The sequence below is a fragment of the Corylus avellana genome, chromosome 1, assembly GCF_965113065.1.
Source record: "Corylus avellana chromosome 1, dhCorAvel1.hap1.2, whole genome shotgun sequence".
In the NCBI taxonomy this organism is placed as follows: domain Eukaryota; kingdom Viridiplantae; phylum Streptophyta; class Magnoliopsida; order Fagales; family Betulaceae; genus Corylus; species Corylus avellana.
The window spans coordinates 46,991,628-47,011,311 of NC_142490.1; the positions used below are offsets into that span (position 1 = coordinate 46,991,628).

Below are 19,684 nucleotides of genomic sequence, written 5' to 3' on the forward strand. Positions count from 1 at the left end.
AAATGAAAATCCAACCCACCCACGCCAAACACACTGCAAGTTCTCCAGATTTCGCCATCCTCGTCAGCAGCCAACTAAGAAGAGACCTTTGATAATATAATTTTTATTCCATCAATTCATCATTAATAAGACGATAAAATTAAAGCAAAATTCGTGTCAAACCTTTATCAGTTTTGAAATATATATATATATATATATATATATATATATATATATATATATATATATATATATAAAACTCATCATTTTCTGCTCCATCTTTTTTAAGCTTTTGGAAGTGCTGTAGATGGACTTTTTCTTAGATACAGAAAAATGGAGAGAATCTGCTTGTAAGGGTGTTCTACTGCATGGGAACCTCTATAAGACAAGCTCCATATATATATATATATATATATATATATATAAAACTCATCATTTTCTGCTCCATCTTTTTTAAGCTTTTGGAAGTACTGTAGATGGACTTTTTCTTAGATACAGAAAAATGGAGAGAATCTGCTTGTAAGGGTGTTATACTGCATGGGTACCTCTATAAGGCAAGCTCCACCCTTACGCGGATCGAGTAGGATGCTGTTTAAGGCACTCTAATTATAATTATGGTAAATAAGTAATTTAAAAAATGCCTGTAATTTAGTAAATAAGGCACTCAATTAATGAATATTAATAAAACAATTTTCATAAAAAATAAATTAAAGTCCTAATTACCGTAAATATTATTTAATTAAGGCTCCCTAATTATGGTAATTCAGTAATTAAAAAAAGAAGAAGCATTAATCTCTAACATTTTGAAATAAATAAGGCTTAAAAAATTGATAGCAATAAATAAATGAATCAAACAATTTTAAAAATATTCTTAAATAAAACCCATTAATCTTGAATGTTCCATTATCGAACGTTGTGGGTAGATATCTTTTTTTGCCTTTGATGAGTATTGGGTAGCCAAAATTTTGGACATCAATAAATTAAATGCCAATTGGATCTTTTGCATGAGACATAGATTGCTTCAACATTCAATCCTAATTATGTTACACATGTCCAAGTGCGGACTAAAAATTCACTTTACCTCCTTAACTATTTACTCATTTACACTTTTAATTCCAATATTTAAAAAGTGACACTTTACCCAAAAAAAAAAAAACTTTCAAATTGTTGCAATTTGACCATTCTAAATTATTATTATTTTTTTTCAAAATGCTCCCATTCCAAGTAAAAAAAATTAAAAATTAAGGGGTGGCCGAAGCCACCCCCATTGGGCCTGGGGGTGGCTTGGGGTGGCTCTTAATTTTAATTTTAATTTTTTATAATTTTTTTTAAAAAAAAAAAACTTGGAATTGGGGCATTTTGGAAAAAAAAAAAATTAGAATGGTCGAATTGTAATAATTTGGAAGTTTGGCGGGGGTAAAGTGTTACTTTTTAAACATTGGGGTTAAAAGTGCAAATGGTGGATAGTTCAAGAGGGTAAAATGTATTTTTTTCAACTTTTAAAATATAGGAATTAGATGCATATTCTTTCAACTAACTTTTTTGCAAATCCAATAGATCTACCATTGAATTTATTAATTCATATGGATCTCAAACAAATTTAATGGTGGATTCACCTATTCACTATACAGAAATAAGTGAAAGATGAAATGAAGAATGATTTTTATTATTTCTCTAGGAATTATGCTGCACTAGCCAAGATTGTGTTCAATGTTCAAAATTGAAATGGAAAAACGTACAATAAAAATAAATAAATGCTAAGAAAATGGAAAGTTTACAAAATATTTATTCAATTACAAAGCAATTGAATAAATATTTTGTAAACTTCGGGCAAATATAGCTCTCTAATGGTATGATATCGTCTTCCTTGGAATAACACCTTAATAACATATGAAATATTTAATTGAAATTAAAAGGAAATTATAAAGACGAGAATATTGGAACTAATGATTTCTATATACTACGATACTATGCTATATTACTATATATTTATTCCAAAAGCTTAATTAAGTTTATTGAAAATGGTGAATCTAGTCATTAATTTTAATTAATATTTTGACACTCCCTCTTTTATGCGGATTCAAACTCTTATTTAGTAAGTGAGATAAACACATAAAATATTTAATTGAAATGATAAAATTAGTGATTTAACACAAAATTTGCCTTTAAAATGCATATATATATATATATATATATATATAAATTAAGTCCCAAAATGCACTGGTTTAAATAATTAAACTGTCTTTGCTTGGTTGTAGTAACGTAATATATGGAAGGACTATCCACTACTACTCGTTCATCTGAACTGATGAAACCAAAAATGATTTTGACCAATGGGAACAGCTACCATGTGTCAGATTAATTTCTACTCCATCTCCTGTGTTCTTACTCTATATTTGGAGGGATCATTCAAAAGAGTAGAGTAAACAACATCAGGCCAAATATATTGAGAGCATTGCAAATAAACTAGGAATTATTTTATTCATTTAGATTACTATTTTTCATAAATGTGTAAGCTAAGACAGCGAAAACAGTCCAGCTCCATGTTTTTTTTCAACACGATACATTTGGATAATTAAATTGCTCCTTCTTCCCCAAGTTTATTTCACTGACATCTCTCTTGAGGGCATCATTGGATTCTGCACGTGTAACGAAGGAAAACATATTAGTTAAATGAATAAAAAACATGCATATTTTCACTTGCAAATTGAGAGAGAGAGAGAGAGAGAGAGAGAGATTATATACTTGCTGCAGTCCATATTGGGGTCAATGTCAATGGGTACGGGAGTGTCGATCTTGCAGAGAGAGGGAAGTTGTTTAGCTTTCTCAGGGTTAACATTCATATCTTTTCCAACCTTTTTGAAACACTCGCACAGAGATTTGCGTATTTCAATGGTGGTAGCCTGGTTCAGCACAGCCTGTGCACCTTGACAGCAGGCATCAGTGGGCAACGCTGGGCCATAACTCACCAAAAACGACTGGCACGGCAACAAATCTATTACAGCATCTGTGCATGATATGTCATTCGAAGGTCTCCCACTTGCATTTAAGGCCAAAAACATCAACCCAAAGGCCAATACAACACAACCCATCATTTTCTTCTCCATTAATTCTCTTTTGAACTATATAAAGAGTACTAATCGTTAATTTCTTTTCTGCAAATATGAAATGAACATGCTTTGGAGTATAAGTTCAAGCTCTATTTATAGAGCCCTGCCATAAGTACCCTTAATAATTATCATTAAAGTGAAGTTAATAAGCGCGTCACGTCTAGGGTTAAAAAAGAAAGAAGAAAGAAAGTTAATTCATTCCCTTCTATGTTAAAAACAAATCTACTATAGAAATTAATCTTTAATACCAAAATTATCTTTAAATCTTTTTATTGTTATATATATGTGATTTTGAAACTTGTTATTCGGTGTAAAATGTTTTCCAGCATGGAATTACCTTATAAAACCTGGGGGATTACATTTAAACACATTGACTCTAATGCAAGTTTTATGTGTCACGAGTATTTTTATGGCAACTATTAAATCAGAGTTAAAATATTTCCTATCGAGGAGAAATGTTTAATTGATACCTTCCGTTCTAAGGTTTTAATATGAAGTTGAAGATCTCTCAAAAAAAAAATATATGAAGTTGAACAAGCCCTTGTGTTTTTAATATTTTTAATTAATATTTTTTTTCTTTTTCGAGTTTATCCATTGAAAATTCAAATTCTAGCTCTGCCAGTGAAAGCAAATATCTTGATTTTGATTAACTAGTAATTGTGTTTTATAAGTACATTTCAATGGAGCTAGCTATATATAGGGTTATGTTGCACGCATGTAATTAAGTCATGGACAACGGCGGAGCCAAGGGAGGTTGAGAGGGGGCATATGCCTCCTCTCACCTACCTTAAAAACCCTTAACCAAGGATACATTTAGACCTTGCTTACCCAGAGAAAGAAGTGCCTCACCCTTATGTTTGGCTGTCGACGCTCAGTAAGACAAAAAGAAAGGAAAAAAAAAAAACCCACAAAGCTCGTATCCTTTTTCTCTCTTCTAATCTTCCTCTGTTTCTCTCTTTTTCCTTTATAATCTCTCTCCCTGGCATGTACAATTGAGAGAGCTGCAAAACAACATCTTGCTAGCTCATCCATGCTTTTCCTCATTTTCCCTTCAAGTGAATGTGCAGGTTATCTCCAGAGAGAGACATCTTAGTAAATAGTAATTAGCTTAGTGGTGCTGGAGGCTTTGTAGGTAACTTAATTATTTTACATCTAAGTCCACATGTGTTTCAACAAGCAAATAACACTTTTCACATAGACAAATGGCCATCGTAGGATTTTGGATAGCTGACAACTTATTTGTTTTAATTTTCTTTTTTCATTTAAGAGATAAATTTAAGCCATCACACTCTAGTACTGTTAATTTTATTCCATACTTTTTTCTCCATTAACAGCTTAATTGTATTCTCCCATTTAAGTTTTTTTATGAGCATAATAATCATTTTAATAAACTTAATCTATTAAACTTTTATGAGATGAATTTTTTATGCAAACTCTTCTAATTCAATATATTAAGGGTGCGTTTGGGAGTGCGTTTTTAAAAAAATAATCTGCGATTTTAAACCAAATTGCAACTTTAGGATGTTTGGGATTGCGATTTTAAAAACGCAAATTTTAAAATCGCAAAAAAATCTGCGATTTCCATAAGCTGATTAGAGGGTGCTTATTTGAAAAAGTGCGAATTTAAAACAAAACCACGATTTCTATTAAAAAGATATTTGACGCAATAGTTACCTTTTTTAGAACGAGAATGAAAAAAATACCAAGAATACCCACCTAAAATATATTAAAACCCTTCTTTTCTCTTTTTGTTTTTTCTTCATCCTCTCTGTCTTGTTCAGCCTTATTGGTAATTTGGTCATGAAACCGCAATTATATGTTAATGTTATCCAAACACTCAATTGATAAAAAAAAGTACTTTTTAGTATGTTTTACCAAACGCCTATGCGATTTTAAAAAGTAGCGATTTTAAAAACGTAATTTTTAAAAACGCAATTTTTAAAATCGCACTTATTGAAATCGCACTCCCAAACGGGCCCTTACCGGCATCCTAGCTTCAAATTCAATATATCTTTTAGAGTGTGTTTCAGCATGCGATTTCACATGTTAAATGTGTGATTTTAAATCAAATTATAGGAAGTATATTGATTAGGAATGCCGTAAAAAAAAAAAAAAAAATTGTGATTTAAAAAAGGTAGAAAAAATTGAGTTTTTAAATCACATATAGGGGTAGTGTTTTTAAAAACGCACAATTTTAAAAGGTAAATTACAATTTCAAGGGCCAAACAATTATTTTATTAAATGCATATCTGTGTTTTTAAAAATTGTGTTTTCAAATAACATGTATTAAAACTGTTTTTAATGGCAATTTTTGAAACCACAAATCCATACGAACTCTTAATCTTGCCCCTTCTAAATTGAAATCCTAGCTCTGCCACTGGTGATCATGGAACTCACCCTTGTGATTGATCCACATGGGTGTGACCACGCATGAGAGACGTTGATTTAAACAGCTACACATAGCTAAAATATATATAGCTTTCTAATAGTCAAATATTATCATCAGCCTTGAAATGACAATTTATCAACACATTAAATACTTAATTAAAATGGGAGATGATTTACAAACAAATTATTCGATCGTAATCTGTTATACTGTATGAGTCACCTTATATTTGCTACTAAAAGCAAATATCTTGATTTTGATTAATTTCTTAGGCACAACTCCGTATTGCATGGTAGTAAACGTGCTGTATTTGTATATGTATATTTTAATGGAGCTAGTGTAATGGTGCATCTAAGTCATAGAACTCACCCTTGTGATTGATCCACGCATGAGAGACTTTAATTTAAACGGCTTGCGCGCCCTAACTCAAGTATAGCTTTCTAATATTAGTAGTTAGGTATCACCCGTGCCTTTGGAATGACACTATATACCAAGTACCAACACTTGAAATATAAGGTAAATTACCAAGACAATGTTTGATCGAAATCAATATATAATTTATATTATATGATTGCATGTTAATTGATGATTTAATCCAAAAAATGTCTTTAACAAACATGCACCAAAAAATTAAACGCCTACAAATGATTTAATTTACCGGAGTTTTACAAGCACTAAAAAATTAAAGAAAGATGCGTCGATATATAATTAAGTGTTAAAGTGAACTTTTGTGTCGTCTTTTGTTTTCCTTAAAGTCGCGTTCATAAACAACCGTATGATCCACGTGAATGGAATGATTGGTGGAGTAATATGACTTTTATATTTGTAAATGGTAAGTAATTAATTAATTAGGTGGTTAATTCCCGTGATTCACTGGTTTAAACTGCCTGGCTTAATTTGCTTGGTTGTAGTAATTAACGTAATGGTGGGATCATCTAGCACATGCATGATTTCTACTGCGTCTCCTGCATTCTTACTTTAATATATGGAGGTGCATGCATCCAAAAGATGGAGTAGAAAGAACAATATCGATCAGGCCGCCAAATATGTCGAAATCATTGCAAAGAAACTAGGAATTATTTTATTAATTAATTTAGATTACTATTTTTCATAAATATGTAAGCTAAGACAGCCAAAACAGTACTAGTACTCCAGCTCCATATGTTTTTTCAATACGATACATTTCGAAAATTAAATTGCTCCTTCTTTCCCAAGTTTATTTCACTGATGTCGTATATAATTAATATATCTGATCCCATGCATGAGAGCATCATTGGATTCTGCACGTGCAACCATTGAAAACATATTAGTTAATTAAAGCCAAGGTTACCTAAAATCTCCCTAGGGTTTTACTTTTTTTATTTTTTCCTTCCCTAGGGTTTATTTTGTATCACAGGAAGTCTTTGTAGTTTTGGTAAAAGACAAAATTGATCTTTTCGTCTATTGACCGTTAATTGACCTAACGAAACTCCACGTGGACCAATTAGAAGCTGACATTTGGCATAAGTGGTTACGTCATCAGTGATGACGTGGCACCTAATTAATTTTTTTTAAAAAAAATTAACCTTTCACCGGTGCCGTGAGTCATCTTCTCCGGTGCTGTGAGCCACCGGTTCTGGCCCTTAGGGTGATAAAATTCCTAAAGAGTTAACCTTTCACTTTAGCCATTCGTGACCCAGCAGTGGCTGGGTGGCTGGGTCTGGCCACCTAGCCACGAGGTTCTCTAAACCTCTCTCTCTTTTGAGCTCAAAATGAGCTCAAATCTAATGTGGTGTGGTACATTTTATTTTTGTGCATTTTTTGAGTTTTTGCTTATGTGCAGTGACTCAGTTAGGGATTGGATGCTGTAAAACAGGGGTTTTAAAGAGCCTCCTGACCAAAGTTTAACTCCTTATATAAATGACTACTTTCTTTTTTTTTTTTGTAATTTTTTGAACGGAGAATGACTTTTGTTGCGATCCTTAAGGCTTTTAGAAATTAAAAATAATAATAATAACAAACCCAAATGCATGCTTTTACATAGGAATTGAAAAGAATTAGTAAGATTCATTACATTCAATTAGGGCCAGCAATTTTTGACACAATTCACAAACTCAATATGAACCCGGTACAAAATTATTATAAGGTCAAAATTTGATATAAACCGGTTTATATCATAAACGGGTTTACCTGCTTGGCCCATGGGTTGATCTGCTTGACATGTTTATAAAATTACATATATTTTTTATATAATAAATATATGTTGAAACTGACCAAACATGTCAAATGGGTCATATTTGGGTCGAAATGGGTCATGTTGGGTTAGGTCAAACAGGTTAAATATATCGCATGGGTCTAAAAACGGGGTGACCTACTTATGAGACTTTTTTAACGGGTCAATCGGGCGTGTGTACTGTCACTCGTGGGTCATTTTCGAGTTTAAGGGTTCTGACCCATTTAGTTAAACGGGTCGTGTTCGAATTTACCCTTATAGAGTTTGCATATCGACCCAAACCCAACCTGCCAACCCATTTTGCCGACCCTTCATCCAACTACATTTTCCACATTAGCACCTAAGACTAGGACCAGAAGAAGATGGGCCCATCTTACATGCTAGGACGAGGACTTTCAAAGTCAAATGGGGACGAATTGGGTCTTTTTATTTTCTAATGGTCTAGGTTGTAAATTTTTGCAATATAATAGGAATTCTCATATTGGGATCACATGCAATAGCTAGTGTATCGCACTCGTGCAATTATCATAATCTTACCCATTCATTTAAATAAATTGTGATGATACAAAAAAGAGAATGAAGAGACGATTTGCACCTCGTCCAAGCCACAGGGTTGGCGAGGTGGCCGAACCATCTCTCCCTTTGTTCACAATGAGTGGTTTAGTCACCTTTAATGACATGGTTAGAGGTGACTTGACCACTTTCATTAGTTAGATTATGGGTGGTTGAAAGTTGAATCACTCCAGCCACTCATATGGCTTGCAACGCGGTGCAAGTTACTCATTTCTTCTCTCTTTTTATGTGCTGAAAATGAAGTTCACTACCATTAGGTTATTTGAATTTCACTAAAATTTAGATAATCTAAAAAAAATAATAATAAAGAAAAATAAAATGTGAACCCCAGCCACCGGTCTAGATAGATCGATGGACTCTACTATACCTACACCCTAAACTGTCTTGATATTGCACTGGATCTTATTCCTTCGCCCCTAGACAAGGAATGGTTTCCCTTGCTAATAGAATTGGAATAACCATTTTGACTTTCGTGTTTTATGAGAAATCTGAGTACATACTCAATTAAATATGGAATATTTGGGATTCCAATGAATAAGACGCGCTTAAACATATACAGTTCATGTAATGCTGTCAATTACGCGTTTGGAAGAAAATTTTCTAGTGGGGGATACTGACAAGAAAGAGAATGATTTAGACAAGATGACAAAATGCCATTCACCGTAGAATTTGGTATAAAATTTTAAACTAAAAGACAAACGCTATACTGCTGGGTTTTGAGACGGTTTTTACTGGCGTTGGAAACAATGTGGCCATCGACTTATTGAGTCAAGAAGCCCGGCTTTCTTGTGATTTGCTTGGGATTCCCAACAGAACAACAATCCTTGCTCCTCGATCGATCGTACGTGTTCTTCAAGGATCATTGTTCCAAAAATCAAAACTAGTGCAAGAATATTAACCTGATTAATGGCGGTGAGTATGATCACTTCTGGTCTCATGAATGTTCTTTATCATTGGCCATTGATTTTTGGAGTATTTGGATTAGATTGGTAGCTAGCTAGTTTTCTTTATGTTAATAGCTTGATCTATCTAGTTTTCTATTTTCCTTCACATGTTATATATATGCACAGCTGATCTTGTTAATGAAATGACTATATATATGGCTGCAGCAAAACTCACATGTCCCAAAATTTGGCAACTGGGACGACAATGATAACATACCTTACACAATCTGCTTTGAAAATGCACGGAAAGATAAGGGAGGGGTGAAGATGATGAACCCAAACGATCCAGAGGAGAATCCAGAGGCCTTCATGTGCATGAGAGAAGGGTTGGCAGTTAATGTCAACTCCAACAACTCAATTTCTTCTTCAGAAAAACAGCAGAATAAGGGGGGGCATTCAAGGCCTCCTGCTCATCCCAGGAACAATATTATTACTAGTTCGAATCAACAAAAAAGTGGGAGCCACAGGAGAATCACATCAGAATCTGGCAGCGAAAGAAGCGGCTCTGATTATTCACTCATGCAGCCTGGTCATCGACGTGTGAGGTCTGACATGAAGAAGAAGAAGAACACTTCGTCTGATCATGGAAGTAATAGCTTCTCCACGTCAGGGACCCGACATAGTACTAGTAGAGAGAGAACAGCTGGAAGCTATTCCTCTAATGATCACATCACAGCTGTAAGTCTTCTGTTTCAAAACCCTACATAAATTGTTTAACAGAAGTAGAGACCTCAATATATATATATATATATTTGCTAAATGAAACTGATTTGTGATTAACCCTATATATATATATGTGTGTGTGTGTGATCAACAGCATCATAAAGTAGCATCCGTACCCAAATTTGGGGCTTGGGATGAATCGGACCCTAAATCAGGAGAAGGATTTACTGTCATATTCAACAAAGTGAAAGAGGAAAAACAGATTGCGGCTACCCAGTTCGCATCTGAGCCAACACAATCAAGCTATTATTCGAATGACCATGGCCGTGGACGATCTTCCTCTAGATCAAAGGTATATAAATGCAAGTAATTAATTACTTTTATCGCTTTTACAAATTTCACCAATCATAGCTAGAATTTAGTTTACACCGTCCTTAATCCATGATCTTGTATAAATTACATTTTTATCATATAATTATCTTATAATATTGCTAATGTGTTATGAGATAAAAATGTCGTATATATACTGCATTTATCTTTTGTATATATATGCTTTCTTTCTTTGAGTCTCGTTTTTACATTTCATCACTATATATTGATTATAACCTAATTATATATGATATTATGCAGATATGTTGCTGTCTGTTTTCAAGTGAAAGTGATCAGTGATTTACATGGCTCTGCCTTTGCTTTCACTTGGTAGACGAGCAAGTGAAAGCAAATGCAAATTAAGCTTCCTGGCATGAGCCGAGCCCATTGCAGTCTGCGTACAATTTTGTTATAGGGGCAAATTCTGTTAATTTAAGCAGACATATTTCTATAATGTTGTCCATTTCTCGTGTTTTGTTTTATTTTCCTTAAAAAAAAAAGGGTGAACAGCGAGTGTTTGTACGCCTCGATCGTTAGTTTTCTCAAAGTATTAATCTATCTTGTATTAAAAAGTTCATATGTAATTGTTTTCTTGAGTATTAATTAAAGAACCTTAGGCTGTTTGCCAAATTGGTATTTGTCTTGCATGGTTGACTATATATAACAATGTCACGACCAAAATATTAAGGGCCTAGGCCTAGCTTAATATTTGATTAAAACAATGATCTTGCAAAGGACAAATATAAATCATTGTCAAAAGAGTTACGGAATAATAACTCTTGGCTACTCTAAAGGTTAATTTAAAAATAAATAAATAAATCATCGCCATTTATATATTTCATTTGTTGTTTTCATCCATTTAGGTAGGTATTTCACTAATAAGTGTTTTGGATTGCGTTTGAGAAATAGACATTTTAAGTTAAAAAGAGTTTTTGAGTAAAAACTTCATTTTTAAGTTTTTGCCAAAAGTGTTTGTTGGCCACTTTTATGCTTTTTAGACCCTTAAAAGCGCTTTTAATTTTTTTACAAAACAAATATTTTTTTTCTTCAAATGAACTTTTTGAGCTTTAAAAGCACTTTTAAACCCCTCAAACGCAATCTCAAACATGCTTTAAATCCGCTCCATAGGTGATTCATTAAATTAAAAAATATGGGCCGGGAGAAGAGAATCAAGGAATCATTAAAATGCTTAAAAAAAGATATTATCATCTTTTGTTTATTTCCTCAAAAGTGTAAACCATTTTTCTCATTTCTCTCAAACAAAAAAAAAAAAAAGTCAACTTCATTGTTCACATTAACAAACAATTTTTATCATTTTTTCTTGCAAAAAATTTAAAACTACTTTATACTTTATATCACTTAATTAAATCAATCAATTATTTTATTATTTCTCCATGCAAATTTTGATTTCTTTCTCGCCAAATCTATCACACCCCTGCTGTGTGAGTGGGAGAGAAAGAGAGACTTTCAATGTGCTTTGTGAAAGAAACTACAGGATATTTAATTTGGAAATATCGTTTTCCTTTCATCATTCAATCCATAAACGTTTTTCAGTATGTAAGATGGCATGATCAACAGCTAGCTTCCTCCTCTTCATATTTGTTCTTCAAGTTTTTGAACCAAATAACTCACAGCCAAGTTTGACCAGTATAGACGATAAAATGCAACAATCTGTCATTTTTTTTTTTTACATAGTTTTCATTCAAATTGTGTACGTTAACGTGTGAGAAACAAAATTTTCGATTGCTTTAAAATTGCCATATATCTTAGACAAGTGCTTCACACATGCACTGGCGGAGCCAGACAATTGATATTAGGAGTGCCGCTAAAATTTTTTTGAGGGTGCTGAGTGGTAACTTGCATAAGTAGGAGATAATTATTTATTTTTTTTTTTTTTTGCTTTGCTTTTGCTTTTTTTGGGGGTGCTGTGTGGAACTTAGGAAAATTTAAAAGCTCATGGCACCCCCAAAGCCTCAAGTGGCTGGCTCCGCCACTGCACACATGTTTTTGGAGAAGAAGATTTTTTAGATGGACAATTTTGAAGTTAATTGTGGCTTCTTCTATTAGCGTTTAAAAATAAAAAGCACATTTTGTTCTTCTTTTAATGTGTTGAAAGAAAAGAAAAGTTCGTAAAAAATACATGTTTAGAGACCCGTAGTAATTTCATAGACTAAATTTGAGAAAGTTTTTCGAACTTAGTTTAAAGTTTTAGAGAAAAACTCTATCCAATTTTTAATAATACATGAGAAACACATATTTTTTAATATGATTTTTTCAAACTCTTTCAATACTATTAAAAAACACATAATTCACATATTATCAAAAGCATACATAATTTGTCCAATCAGTTTATTTATTTAGGGTAAAATTTACTTTAACCCCTTCAAACTACAACCCAATGACAATCTACCCCCCAAACTATCAATTATAATAATTTACCTCTCAAACTATCAAAACAATGACAATGTACCCCCAATGCTAGCAAAATAACAAAATTGCCCCTATAAAATTTTCAATAAGACAAAAATGCCCTTAAAATTTTGAAAAAAAATTAATTTTTAGTATTTTTGTTTTTATTTTAGTAAGAGTAATTTCATCATTTTTTAAAATTGGAGGTACATTGTCATTGTTTTGGTAGTTTGGGGAGTAAATTGTCGCAATTGATAGTTTGAGGATAAATTGTCATTGGAGTAGTAGTTTGAAAGAGTTAAGTGAACTTTACCCATTTATTTATTATTGTTGGTTAAGGACCCTGCTAATGGCGCTTAAATTTAAAATTTCGAAAATAAACCGACAGAAAAATACCCCACTGCCAAGGGGTCCACCCCAAGTGCCAGTCTCTACGGCCATGATTATCTGGCGTCAAAAGTTCATACAAAGCAATCTGATTTGACCCCGCACAGGAGCCGAGCTCAATCGCAATCGGCTCATAAAACGACGACGTCCCTCCACCACAACCTAACAACGACACCTCAAAATGAAATCCCCCAAGCGCCAAAACTGTCATAAAAACTGATAAAAACCAGGTTCTCTCTTTTCAAAATTTCAAATCTTCCAAGCGAGTGGTTTTTCGCTTCTCTTGGTTCTCGCAAATGGAGATAGGATCGGGTCCGATTGCTTCGTGCTCCAAAGACGACCAGAAGATCTACCAGGAATGGTTCAACTTGGCCGATTCAGGTTCCTTTTCCTTTCACTCTGCCTTAATCATTATCAAACTCATTTCGTTGAATCAAATCTCAAAAATCATATGCTAATATTCATTCCTTTAGATGGAGATGGCCGTATTACTGGAAATGACGCCACGAAGTTTTTTGCCATGTCGAAGCTATCCCGATCAGAACTCAAGCAGGTAGATTTGATTTGATTCGATTCGTATTTTAGTGTTTTTACTGACATATAGAAAGTCTCATAACATTTACCGGTTACCTGCGGAGTTTAGATTCTGTGTGGTGTGATTCAGTTGAGCGATGGTTGCTTGTTGATTTTTTCAAGTAGATTATGCTTGTCGATATTTTTTTTCAAGTAATTTATCTATATCTAGGTTTGTAGATTTGATTTGATTTGATTCGTATTTTAGTATTTTTACTGACACATAGAAAGTCGGATAAGATTTACCATTACCTGTGGAGTCTAGTTAGATTCTGTGTGGTGTGATTCAGTTGAGCGCTGATTGTGTGTTGTATTATCAGAAATTTCCTTGTTGATGTTTTTATGTGATTTTTTCAAGTAGATTGTGTTTCGCCAAGCGTTTTAGTGAATTTATTGTAAGTAATCAGGCTTCTTAGTATGAAGAATGGGGTTTGCATAGATCGATACTACTACTACGTGCTTTAGCTTGCCGTTGGTTGCACCTATTGAGTTTTGAATTGAAGAAGGATAAAGAATAAAAGATGATTTTTTCCTTGATTTGGTCCAATTAGATATATTATTAGAAACCGATTCTGTTTGTATTTGGCCTTCCATTTTTTGATTTGTTATGCTACTTCTATGGATGAAGATCCCCTAGATTTTTTCCGCTAAATTTATGGTGGAGTTTTTAAAATTTGAATCATTATTTTTATTTAACTACTTTAGATTTTGCTACCTTCGAATTTACCACTCTAGAGGATCCGAGTTGAAAAAATTTAAATTATTTAGTCAAAAATTTTGGAGAACTCTACCAAGGATATTAATCATACTCCTATCATGATCAATTTATGCAAAATTTCTATAATTTTCAAGTATTCTGACTAACCATATCCTTTTTACTCGACTTTAACAACTATTAGTGATATGATTGTTCGAAACTCACATATTTATTTCTTATTTGTCTCCAAAGGTGTGGGCAATTGCAGATTCAAAGCGACAAGGGTTTCTGGGCTTTACAGAGTTCATCACTGCAATGCAGGTTGTACATTGAACTATTGTTTCGGGGATTTTATAATAAAACCTTTTACTTTTGACTAATTGTTTTAATGTACAGCTGGCATCCCTGGCACAAGCAGGACACGAATTAACCCCAGATATCATTAAAACTGCAGGCAAGTAGAAGAATATGTTTCACTAGCTTTGCTCTTTCTCATACGTGTAGTATAGAGCAACATGCTTGAGCGCATATGCACTGGAGTTTTTACTCATGACCTTAACAAATTCATTATCAATTTTTAAGATTGGCTACTCCTTGCATTAACTTTAGTAAATGAAGAATTCATGCTCATGGACCTGATGGGTTACTCCTGGCGTCATAAACCTCACATTATCATATATTTTAGTAAAATTATATATGGAAGGTGCCAAGGTACAGGACCTTTAATGGTACTTCTAAGCATGATTGTAATTTGTAGGCATCACTGTCCTTGTAAATGATTAAAGTTAATTTAGATATTAAAAGATGAGGTAAAGTTTAGTTTTGGGATTATACATTAGATTTCAAGCTAACAATGCACATTGAACCTTCTTTTTAACATGAAATGGGAGATAAAACTTCAAGAATAGATTAAGCCCATCTCTGTCAATTAATGGGCATCCTTCTTGTGCATCACAACCCTATGTAGGCAAAACATTTAGTAACAAATATTGTAAGGAGTTTAGAAAACATCCCTCTCTTGTATCATTTAAATGTAGCTTTAAGAATATGCATGTCATAGTCCATTCAGTATTGCTGAATTAGCATCAAGGAATTGAGACGCCAAGCTTGATCTTTGGATTGTTCCTTATGAGCCGTTCCTCTAGACTAGTTTAAATATTATGCTCCATATTTTATAAAAACATTGCTTTTCTTGTATTTTATTTGTTCAAGTTAAGTTGATGCATTGCCTTTCTTTTATTACAGCTGACATCGAGAATATCAAACCTCCATTGATGGAAGGTTTGGATAATTTAATAGCTGTAAGAGTCTTCCTTGTCCTCCTTGGTGTACTTTTATGGTTGAAATCATTAATCCATTGATTCCTTTTCTTGTTTCTTTCTTCTTTTTTTCAGAAAACTAAGGCTTTGACGATAAATGGCCACCTTGAAGTAAATGGTTCGTGAATTTTCTAATTTGTCATTGTTATGAGTGACATAGTTTAACCAGTCTTTCACTATGTTAGTTTTACTGATGTGTTATAGGAAACGTTCAGCCCCAACCACCATCAACTCAATGGTTTGGTTCAAAATCAGCAAAGAAGGTAGGATCTGCATTTTTCCATTTGTCATTGAGAGACTTTTTTGGTATCTTAATTGAAATGTTTCATTTTTATTTTTTTTTTGTGTTATCTTTCATGCTTTTTTAAATCTGTATTTGTCAAAATTTGGTATATTCTTTATAGAAATTGAGCTTAATTTCTTATTCAATGACCTTTGTATTATCTTTTATGAGTTTTCCTTATGCCTATGTATGTGTTCGAAAGGTCTGTGAAGATTTTTTTTCTTTCTTTATTATCTCTCTCTCTCTCTCTCTCTCTCTCTCTCTCTATATATATATATATATACCTATTGGTCCCATGAGCAACTGAAAGATTTTTTCTGGTGAAGAGTTTGAGATTTCTACTTAAATGATGCATACAATATTGTTGTTTTACCAACTCAAATTAATAACAATTGCTTGAGAATTGACAAGCTCCCTTTTACATTTGTTAGTGTTTTTCTTTCGTTATTAGTAATTTATTATGAATTGATTAACCAGATGCGTTTACTTTCCGTCTGTTCCATATGGCTGAATGGTCTTCTTTTTCTTTTGACTTCTTATCAATCAAAGTATGAACTAATTAAGAGATTTGCAAGGCTATTTGGCAATTTGCTTGTAGTGCGTAGACAAAATCTGAACAGGAAGCGATCAAACAAATTCTAGAGCATTTTGTTGCTTTACTTTTTAGTATTAGCGAGGATGATTCTTTTCTAATGCAAACATGAGCTTAGTATGAAATATATTTACCCTTTAGTATTGATGAGTTTACCACTTAATGGCAACCTCGTTTGTTATTATTTATAAGCCAAATAATTCGTAGGAAGTTAATGATCCATACTTCTGATGGTTGATTTTTTTTATTCATTATTTTATCTTCTTCTTTTTTTTTTCATTTTTTTTTTTTTCAGAAGATTAAGATTTTTTTATATTTAAATTTTTTTGCCATTATATTCTTGTAGCATACAAGGTAGACTTGTTTTTACGAGTATATCTTTTTTGGGTTTGTTGCCTGATGTGTTGCATCCCTCATTCTCTCTTGCTCAGCTTCCTCCCAATGCAGTTACATCAATCATTGATGGGTTGAACAGATTGTACATTGAAAAGCTAAAGCCATTGGAAGTCACATATCGTTTTAATGATTTTGTTTCTCCCTTGATGGTGAGTAGACTTGACATATTCTTCAATTTATACAACACTAGATATCATTGTTTGGTTTATTGTTATTTAAACTAGAGATTGTGGTTTGGCAAATGGAGGTATACTTCTCTTTCTAGCTTGTTTTCGACTCTAGGTTTGAAAGCTTTTGTAACGTTGAGGATTGATTTTTTATTTGTTCTTTTTCAGACTCACAGTGATTTTGATGCTAAGCCCATGGTCATGCTTTTGGGTCAATATTCAACAGGAAAGACAACATTTATAAAACATTTGCTAAGATGCAACTACCCAGGTTAGTTAAGTTCATTTGTTGCTGTTTGTCACTTTTAGTTTGTTAATATGACTTCATCATAATGATAAATGCCTCGGATTCACTATAATCTTCTCTTTGAACAGGAGCTCACATTGGACCAGAGCCTACCACTGACAGATTTGTTGTTGTTATGGTATAATAAGTCATCCTCATCTCCCCATGTTATTATCGAGGCTAATTAAGGTTATATGAACTGTACAAATGTTTTTTTTTTCTTTTTCATGATGGGAACTACCATTGCTGTTTTCTGTAATATGTGTGTTATTTATGCTTCTATAGTTGTTATCTACATGTATATTTTGTAGACTTATTTTGGATGTAAATTCAATCACTGCTACACCAATATTTCACTGTTTTAGATTTATCACTTCTAAGTGAACACGGACAAAGATTGTCTCCTTTCCTCTTTTTTGTTTCCTGGATGAGACATTGAATGCAGATCTAAATACATTACATGTTCATTTTTCCAAATTATCTTTTTTCTTTTTTGCTTTCTTTTTTTGCATACCTTAGAATTGTGTTTTTTTTCCCCGCCCATACTGTCACAAGAGATTGTGTCTAAACAAATAAGTGTAGCCTTATGTGTAGATTTTTCGGGTCAAAAAATTTTCTTCTTTTTTATTTTTTTATTTTTTTTTCTGCAAATACTGAATACCATATTATCTTCTTGAATCTAGTCCGGACCTGATGAGAGGAGTATTCCTGGGAACACTATAGCTGTTAATGCAGAGATGCCATTTGGTGGGTTGACAACTTTTGGAGGAGCATTCTTATCAAAATTTGAGTGTTCTCAAATGCCTCATCCTGTGAGTAATAAATTGACAAGTATTTCTCGATGATTGTTATTTAATTAACATTTATCCAAATATATTTATTATAAATATTATCCTCATCACTTAAAGAAGCTAATCTTTTCCCCTTGTGCTTATAGTTGTTAGATCAAATTACACTTGTAGACACTCCTGGAGTTCTATCTGGAGAAAAGCAACGAACACAAAGGAGTTATGATTTCACTGGTGTTATATCATGGTTTGCAGCAAAATGTGATCTTATTCTTCTTTTATTTGATCCCCATAAACTTGATATCAGTGATGAGTTCAAACGTGTCATTTCATCTCTACGCGGTAACGATGACAAGATCCGTGTTGTTCTAAATAAAGCTGACCAAGTTGATACCCAACAAGTAAGATATGTGCTCTTTCATTTTGTCATTTGCTGTCTGGTCTTTTTGTTGGCATCATTGATAAGTTCAATCTGACTTGCTTGTATGTTGATGTCATATGATTTAAGCTGATGAGAGTTTATGGGGCATTGATGTGGTCACTTGGAAAAGTTTTAAATACTCCAGAGGTTGTGCGTGTTTATATTGGGTAGGTTATTTCTTTTTTGTATGTATGTTTCTAGAACCTTCACTTCAATATTCTGGAGTTGAAGTCTTTCTTTCTTGCTTTGCAGCTCATTCAATGACAAGCCAGTTGATGAGGCAGCTGTGGGCCCAATAGGGCGGGATCTTTTTGAGAAAGAACAAGATGATCTCCTTGCAGATTTGATTGATATTCCAAAGAAGGCTTGTGACCGTCGAGTATGCTATCACTAATCCTTTTTTTTCTTTAATCCCATTTGTTAGATTTACATGCTAATTAACTTAGTCTGATTGCCCATATTGTAGATCAATGAATTTGTAAAACGTGCTAGAGCTGCTAAGATTCATGCCTATATAATCAGTCATCTCAAGAAGGAGATGCCTGCCATGATGGGCAAAGCTAAGACCCAACAACGACTTACTGATAATCTGGAAAATGAATTTGGAAAGGTCTCTCTCTTTCTCTCTCTTAATTTCTCTCTTGTTATGTCTCTCTTGTGCGTGCAAAGATATGATTATTGGTTGTGCAAAATAGGTCCAGAGGGAGTTCCATCTTCCCGCGGGTGACTTTCCAAATGTCGAGCACTTCAGGGAGGTCTTGAATGGTTATAGCATCGACAAATTTGAGAAATTGAAGCCTAAAATGATTCAAGCGGTAGATGATATGCTTGGATATGAAATCCCAGAACTATTGAAGAATTTCAGAAACCCTTATGACTAAAAATGTTCTTACTTGTGTGGTACTATAAGGAAAAGAGTTGAAATAGTTTATTATTATTATTATGTAGCAAACTTGTGCAGATCAATTGTTCTATGTTTAGAGTTCTGATGTGTATTGTTTTTGTCTAGTATTTTTGAGAGTTGCATGTTGAAATGCATCTTTAAGGGGAATTGAGGATTGTTGGGATCTTTGTACCTTGATTTTTTTTTTTATTTATCTTTTTCCTTATATCTCCTGTATTCATTTCCT

At 33.2% G+C, this 19,684-nt stretch overlaps 3 protein-coding genes across 3 annotated transcripts; 2 read left to right on the forward strand and 1 right to left on the reverse strand.

Moving 5' to 3' along the window:
- Nucleotides 1-2,547: 2,547 nt before the first annotated feature.
- LOC132168682 (non-specific lipid-transfer protein AP10-like) lies at nt 2,548-3,131 on the reverse strand. Its single transcript, XM_059579695.2, has 2 exons — nt 2,725-3,131; nt 2,548-2,618 (listed from the first exon to the last, which is right to left on the reverse strand). The coding sequence occupies exons 1-2, from the start codon at nt 3,084-3,086 to the stop codon at nt 2,609-2,611; spliced, it is 372 nt and encodes a 123-aa protein (XP_059435678.1). The 5' UTR covers nt 3,087-3,131; the 3' UTR covers nt 2,548-2,608.
- Nucleotides 3,132-8,986: 5,855 nt separating this feature from the next.
- Nucleotides 8,987-10,650, forward strand: LOC132173093 (RPM1-interacting protein 4-like). The gene is made up of 4 exons (XM_059584669.2): nt 8,987-9,172; nt 9,370-9,882; nt 10,022-10,219; nt 10,498-10,650. Exons 1-4 carry the CDS (start codon nt 9,167-9,169, stop codon nt 10,534-10,536), a joined length of 756 nt encoding a protein of 251 aa, XP_059440652.2. The 5' UTR covers nt 8,987-9,166; the 3' UTR covers nt 10,537-10,650.
- Nucleotides 10,651-13,224: 2,574 nt separating this feature from the next.
- On the forward strand, nt 13,225-19,630 carry LOC132170652 (EH domain-containing protein 1). Its single transcript, XM_059581709.2, has 16 exons — nt 13,225-13,413; nt 13,506-13,585; nt 14,555-14,623; nt 14,699-14,756; nt 15,548-15,603; nt 15,697-15,739; nt 15,826-15,884; nt 16,928-17,041; nt 17,228-17,330; nt 17,435-17,484; nt 18,029-18,157; nt 18,283-18,534; nt 18,642-18,721; nt 18,807-18,933; nt 19,021-19,164; nt 19,250-19,630. The coding sequence occupies exons 1-16, from the start codon at nt 13,329-13,331 to the stop codon at nt 19,433-19,435; spliced, it is 1,635 nt and encodes a 544-aa protein (XP_059437692.2). The 5' UTR covers nt 13,225-13,328; the 3' UTR covers nt 19,436-19,630.
- Nucleotides 19,631-19,684: the final 54 nt, after the last annotated feature.

Bases quoted from the DNA above. Each gene is read 5' to 3' on its own strand.
- LOC132170652 (XM_059581709.2), top strand. From the start codon at position 13,329: ATGGAGATAGGATCGGGTCCGATTGCTTCGTGCTCCAAAGACGACCAG. The intron at 15,604-15,696 runs GTAAGAGTCTTC...TCTTTTTTTCAG, and splicing joins GTTTGGATAATTTAATAGCT to AAAACTAAGGCTTTGACGAT. The intron at 18,934-19,020 runs GTATGCTATCAC...CCCATATTGTAG, and splicing joins AGAAGGCTTGTGACCGTCGA to ATCAATGAATTTGTAAAACG.
- LOC132173093 (XM_059584669.2), top strand. The intron at 9,883-10,021 runs GTAAGTCTTCTG...TGTGATCAACAG, and splicing joins CTAATGATCACATCACAGCT to CATCATAAAGTAGCATCCGT. The intron at 10,220-10,497 runs GTATATAAATGC...GATATTATGCAG, and splicing joins GATCTTCCTCTAGATCAAAG to ATATGTTGCTGTCTGTTTTC.
- LOC132168682 (XM_059579695.2), bottom strand. From the start codon at position 3,086: ATGGAGAAGAAAATGATGGGTTGTGTTGTATTGGCCTTTGGGTTGATG.